General features: G+C 44.7%; 1 protein-coding gene across 1 annotated transcript; it reads left to right on the forward strand.

Annotated features, from left to right (window-relative positions):
* The first annotated feature begins 78 nt into the window (after window positions 1–78).
* Window positions 79–6,851, forward strand: TMX2 (thioredoxin related transmembrane protein 2). The gene is made up of 8 exons (XM_006772071.2): window positions 79–388; window positions 3,913–3,973; window positions 4,220–4,333; window positions 4,593–4,669; window positions 4,909–5,015; window positions 5,193–5,258; window positions 5,351–5,480; window positions 5,988–6,851. Exons 1-8 carry the CDS (start codon window positions 200–202, stop codon window positions 6,132–6,134), a joined length of 891 nt encoding a protein of 296 aa, XP_006772134.1. The 5' UTR covers window positions 79–199; the 3' UTR covers window positions 6,135–6,851.
* Window positions 6,852–7,036: the final 185 nt, after the last annotated feature.

Consider the following 7,036-nt stretch of genomic DNA (forward strand, 5'->3'; position numbering starts at 1 on the left):
ATGGAAAAGCGACAGCTAGATTGACCAATAAAGTATCAAATACCTTTTTTCAGTGCGTACCGTAGCGTCCAATCAGAAATCGACTTTTGGGTCCAGAGGCGGTGCATCCACGACTCGGCCCACTGGGCGTCTCAATGGTGGAAGAGGCGGGGCCAGGCCTACGGACACCCGATAGCGGCCTGCGCCGCCGGCCAAGAAGATGGCGGTCCTGGCACCTTTGATTGCATTGGTGTATTCGGTGCCGCGCCTTTCACGATGGCTGGCCCGACCTTACTACCTTCTTTCAGCCCTGCTCTCTGCTGCCTTCCTACTCGTGAGGAAGCTGCCCCCGCTCTGTCACACTCTCCCCACGCAACGCGAAGACGGCAACCCGTGTGACTTTGACTGGGTGAGCGACCCCCGCCTTAGTCAGGACCCCGCGACCTTGACGGTCCCTTTCTCTGTGGTTGCATTCGAGATTCCGCGACTGTAGCGGGCTTACCATTAACGTATAGGGCCTGGGCCGTAATCGAGTCTAAACCTCTTGGTGTTTGATGAAGACGGTAAAAACGGCTAGCCTGCACGACAGCCAGACCCCAGCTCTGCGTACGTGAGTGCAGCCACCCACAGTGCTGCTCACCTGTAAGCCTCTCACGGAGCCTTTGAGATACACAAGTAGTCGTGCTCCCGTTCTACCGGTGGGGAAGTTGATCTCGGCGTGATGAGGCTGCTTGTCCAAGGTCACACGGTTAGGACTTGAAACCATGCTCCTGGCCGTATTACCTTCATACTCCTACCACCCGCTTCTCAAGGCACACCATGTGCTAGGAACTGTGCTGCATTCGGAGGATGCAGAAATGAATACAGTGGTTACACCAGTCGAAAAGGAATTGTAAAAAACACATCGAAGAGAAATCTTTCCCACGCCTCTTGCTCTTGACTTCCTGAGTAGGGGTGCAGGGAGCACCCAGACAGACGCTGGTCTGGGCCCTCTGCTGTATCGCAGCATCTGTTTCTGAGGAAGGAGGGCCATCCTGAGTTTTGATCTTTTTTTTTTTAAAAAATATATTTTATTGATTTTTTACAGAGAGGAAGGGAGAGGGATAGAGAGTTAGAAACATAGATGATAAAGAAACATAGATCAGCTGCCTCCTGCACGCCCCCCACTGGGGATGTGCCCACAACCCGGGTACATGCCCTTGACCGGAATCGAACCCGGGACCCTTCAGTCCGCCGCCAACCCTCTATCCACTGAGCCAAACCGGTTAGGGCGAGTTTTGATCTTTTTTCCAAAAAACGAGTCTTGACCTTTAGCAGAGCCCACTCCCTTACTTTTATCCTCCATCCCTTGTTTACTCTTTAATATTTCCTTTGTCCTTTCCCAGACCATCTAGTAATTAGCTTAAGGGTAGCCATGCTACTTCAAAAGATCCTATTTTTATCTGATAATCCTATATTACTTTCACCAAAATGGGACTAAAAAATATAACGGATATTACTAAAGATTTTACTAAAGAGGTGGCTTAAAACTCTGGCTTATAGTGTCTTTAACAAAGAACAGTAAAATTGTGGAGAAATGACTAGATACAGAACTTTTAGGCTTCCAGAGGCGACTAACTATAGGAAGATAAACTAGTGGTATATAAAGTCTAGTTTGTTATATAGATTCCTCTGGTGCTGTCTTCAAGCTAATAGGGATTAAGGTTATCTCCCTTGATTAACTTTTTGTCCTTCCTGGTAGAGTGGGTTGCAGCGGTTCTCAGCGACCATCGGAAAACACATATAGCACATCAGATATTTACATGACGATTCATAACAGTAGCAAAGTTACAGTTATGAAGTAGCATCGAAAATATTTTATGGTTGGAGGTCACCACAACATGAGGAACTGTATTAAAGGGTCGCAGCATTAGGAAGATTGAGAACCACTGGGTTAGAGGGACACCTTTGAAACTTTATGACTTGCTTTTAGATAAATGGGTTGGGCTTTTTTTAGTATTTAGTTCTCAATTGCCTTTAGGCTCAAAAGAATCCTTCAGCCAAAGTGGCATATTTTGGGCTGTCATATTCTGCTACCATTCAGTATCCTCTCAACTTATGTGTATGTTTGAAAATGTCCATAATAAAAAAAGTTTAAAAACAATGAGCAAACAAGCAGAACAATCAAAAGGGCTCTGCTTCATGTAGTTAGTCTGGAATCCAGTCTCATACTTTCTTCAATTTATGGACTTAAGGTCATCCCCGGATCATCCAGCCAGCAGATGAAGAAAGAGACCTAGAATGCAAGGACACACCCTTTCTTACTGCCTGTGTGCAACAGGGACACATCACTTCCACTCACATTCCATTCAGGAGTGCTAGTCACACAGTCCTACCTTGATGTAAGGAGATAGTCTTGCCTCCTGCTTGAGTGTGGCTCTTCCACAAAATACCACGTGCAGGTGCGCACCTATAGTGCGATTGAAACTTCGTGGCCCATGCGCAGAAGTCGGTATTTTGTGGAAGAGCCACACTGAAGGGGCCAAAGAGCTGCATGTGGCTCGCGAGCCGCAGTTTGCCGACCACTGGGCTAACCCAATTTCATTTGGGAAAACTTCCTCATTTCTTTTTTTTAAAAAAAAAATATATATATTTTTATTGATTTTTTACAGAGAGGAAGGGAGAGGGATAGAGAGTTAGATGAGAGAGAAACATCGATCAGCTGCCTCCTGCACGCCCCCTACTGGGGATGTGCCCACAGCCAAGGTACATGCCCTTGACGGGAATCGAACCTGGGACCCTTGAGTCCGCAGGCCAATGCTCTATCCACTGAGCCAAACGGGTTAGGTCAACTCTTCCTCATTTCTGCTCAGGTATATGTAGTAAGGTCTATCATCTTCCCTAACTTCCACTTTACATTGCCATTTCTAAATCCAGTAAGTTACTTTTTGTTGGAAATTGAGGCTAAAAATGTAAGTCTCTGACTTCCAGCTGTAAATCACAGTTGATTGGTTCTGTCTGACATTGATTTGCCCCCTGCATTATAAACAGAAAGTTAAACAGAAAGGTATGAAAGGCCTCAGATCATCTAATTTATAGTTGCCCTCCTCTAATGCTCTCTTTCACATGGTCATTGTTATTCCTCATTGCAGTTATTTACTCTTTCAAATTACTTATTTCTTTGTCATGTTTATTGTCTTTCTCACTTTGCTCACTTGGCGCTTACATTCTAGAACAGTGATGGCGAACCTTTTGAGCTCGGCGTGTCAGCATTTTGAAAAACCCTAACTTAACTCTGGTGCCGTGTCACATATAGAAATTTTTTGATATTTGCAACCATAGTAAAACAAAGATTTATATTTTTTATATTTATTTTATATATTTAAATACTATTTAACAAAGAAAAATAACCAAAAAAATGAATTCACGTGTCACCTCTGACACGCGTGTCAGGTTTGCCATCACTTTCTAGAATGTGAGAAAGACCCATAAGACAAGGATACTGAAAAGGGCCTTGGGAGCTCTGAAATAAAGTAAATAACCATATACTGTATGAATGTAATATTACAAGAAAGTCTTCCCGGAAAAGTTTCGTTTTCCCAGAATCACAGAATTGGTTGTAATTTCTCACAGTTTTATTCCATGTTATACTTTATACAACTGTTTTATATCCATTATCATTTAATCTTTATAATAGCATTTTGAGATAGACATTGTTCAGTGGAGGAAACCAAAGCTCAGCAGTTGATATGCTGAAAGGCACCAGCCAGTTTGTGGCAGGGTTAGAACTTGAACCTAGATCTTCTGACTGGTGTTTTTCCCACTACACCTTAGCGTAGTTATTTATTGTTATTCCCTTTTTGGATCTCTGTTGGGTTTTGTTCCACATTGGCGCCTTTACCCACCCAGATTATCTCTGCTGATGGCATGTCTGCCACTCTGATTCTGTTGCAGAGAGAAATAGAGATCCTGATGTTCCTCAGTGCCATCGTGATGATGAAGAACCGCAGGTCCAGTAAGTCTAGCGTTTCTCTGTCTCCCAAGGGGAGGCCTAAAGCCCTTCGGAGGTGTTTTCATTCATGTTATGAGAGAGGCATTACTTACTGTACCAGTCCCTCATTCCATGCCAACACTGAATTTGATCTTGGACTTTTATCCCCCTCCCCCACTCTCCCATTTCAAAGTATTCCAGGAAGAGGGACCAAGGATGGGATATAGGAGCTTGCTGCCTAGCCTGACCCGCGACATCTTTGTGTTTCAGTCACTGTGGAGCAACATATAGGCAACATCTTCATGTTCAGTAAAGTGGCCAATGCAATTCTTTTCTTCCGCCTGGATATTCGCATGGGCCTGCTTTACATCACACTCTGCATAGGTAAGGAGACTACAAGACTTGGTTGGAACCAAATCCAAACCAGTTTCTCCATAGTCTTCTTCCATACCTGTTCCTAATTATGTGTGTAGCTCAGACGGTATGAATCTAGAGACTTTAAGAGGAAGGGAATGTGTCAGTGGTCTATATATGTCCACAAAGTGTGTTCTTTGGTGCTTGAAGTCTTTGATTTGGTTTGAAAGTAAATCCTTGCCCAAGGCCTTGTTTGTTTCCTTCAACATACTTCTTTTTCTGTGTTTAGTGTTCCTGATGACATGCAAGCCTCCGCTGTACATGGGCCCTGAGTACATCAAGTACTTCAACGATAAAACCATTGATGTGAGTGATCATCCTCCCTCCCATTTCTTGGGTCTATTGTGGGTAAATTTGTAGTTGTGCACCCTATTCACTAGGAGGAGCAACTGTGCTTCAGAATGGAAGTCAAGGATACTTGGTTCATCATGGGAGCTAAGGGAGGCAGAGAGGGGAAGCCCTGATGAGGAATTAAGACGCTAAGGTCTGAACCTTTCCAGGAGCCTGTGTGATCCAGCTCACTGTTTCTCCCCTGTGTGTGGCAGGAAGAGCTGGAGCGGGACAAGAGGGTCACTTGGATTGTGGAGTTCTTTGCCAATTGGTCTAATGACTGCCAATCATTTGCTCCAATCTACGCTGACCTTTCCCTCAAGTGAGTGGTGCAAAGGGAGGGATGATGGGAATTGAGAGGCTGTACCTTCCCTCTCATTGTTTTTTGACCTTAATTTTTGTACATTGCAACCAAGGCATCTCCTCCAATAGCTGTACTTCAACTTCCCGTGATCCATTCTTTCTTCTTACACTATGTTAAATAATATATCCTTCTCAGGTACAACTGTACAGGGCTAAATTTTGGGAAGGTGGACGTTGGACGCTACACTGATGTTAGTAAACGGTATGTGAAGGTCTGGGTTGAAGGTGTAAACAGGGAATCACTTCGAGCGATGTATATACATGCGTTTACAGAGTACTTTCTGGGTCCTGTAGGTACAAAGTGAGCACATCCCCCCTCACCAAGCAGCTTCCTACCCTGATCCTGTTCCAAGGTGGCAAGGAAGTCATGCGGCGGCCACAGATTGATAAGAAAGGACGAGCTGTCTCTTGGACTTTCTCTGAGGTACAGCAAAGAGTGGGCAAGTGGTTTGGAGAAGCATATGGGACAGTAGGTGGTCTTTGAAACCCAACCTGGGTTTGATTCCTAGCTCTTCCACTTACCCACAATGTGGACTAGTTATTCGAGCTCATGCATGAATTCACTCAGCAAATTTATATTATGCTTCTCCTGCTAGTACTGGGAAATTATTAGTTAAGATTCAGTCTTAAAGGACCTGTATCTATAGTCTGTAGCCCCTAGGTTCCTTAGCAGTAAATTGGAGACAGTAATACCTGGCTCATGGGGTTGTTTTGCAGATTACATTATTATGTAGCTATAATTCTTGGCACAGTGATTGGCATATAATAGGTGCTTAAGTATTAGTTGACTTCTAGGTACCCATAAAAGAGATTTAGATTAGAGTAAATTTCTGTGCTTTGCTTCCTCTTTTCCTAAACTGTGCCTAAATACTTATTTCCCAGACGCTGAACTCTCCCCCGCAACCCTGACCTCTGCATCTTTTTTGTGCAGGAGAATGTGATCCGAGAATTCAGCTTGAATGAACTGTATCAGCGGTCCAAGAAGCAATGGAAGACTGGGGATAATATTCCCGAGGAGCAGTCTGTGGCCCCAACCGCCACAGCAGTGCCAAATGGGGAAAGCAAGAAGGACAAATAGGTTTCCTGCCTCTTAGTGCTTCCTTCTGGTCAATCCTAGGCACCTTTGAAGCCCCGCCCCTTCTGTAACCACAGCCTTGCCTGAGTGAGGCTTCGCCTTTTATTTATGTTTTCCCTGTTTGGCTGTGCCTGGGTGGTGCAGGGTGGTGCTTCCGATTTTAAAGAGGCATCCAGGGAATTGACAGGCACACTCCAGGAACCACGCCTGGGGCCAACTATTTCACTGGAGGAAGGGAGAGATCTCATGTAATGGAAGAGGAAATGCTTCCCCTCCAAGCTTGGAGTGCTGCCCTCCACTCACACATCTCCACCATGTTGTTTTTCAGTATTCCTTACTGGACTTACAGACTACTTACAGTAGGTTAATCCCTAACAAGATGCCGGGGTACAGAGTCTGCACTTAAAATTTTCCCACAAAGGACCCTTACTTTAGGCCCCCTGGCTTGATCTTTGGCCTTCATTACAAATAAACCTAGTTTTGTTACTCATCCCCAAGGACAAACCTTTATCCACAATATGGAGGTTGGGAGGAAAGGGAATAGAAGTTTGAGACCTTCCTTTGTGGGGTCAGCCCGGAAGAGAGCCCTAGGACTGGACTGGGGTTTCCTCTTACCTTCCAACCTACTCTCCCACACCCAGTTGATGGTTTTCCATAATAAAGACACTGGGATTTCCTTTTGTTTGCGCCTCTGTGTATTAAAAACCAGGCAACTGCAAATGAATTGTTTAATTTCTTCGTACCTTCAGAGGCCATTCTCATTAGTTTCACCAAATGCCAGTCGTTGGTATCCAGGATTGGGGAGCGTTGGGGAAGAACAGTTTCCTTAAATCCAGAGTTTGGGTCGCATACCTTTAAATTGTAGTCTTTGCTTGGGATAAGTCCAGGGAAGCGGTTTTAATTGC

This window comes from Myotis davidii, unplaced genomic scaffold (genome assembly GCF_000327345.1).
Source record: "Myotis davidii unplaced genomic scaffold, ASM32734v1 scaffold1286, whole genome shotgun sequence".
NCBI classification, from domain to species: domain Eukaryota; kingdom Metazoa; phylum Chordata; class Mammalia; order Chiroptera; family Vespertilionidae; genus Myotis; species Myotis davidii.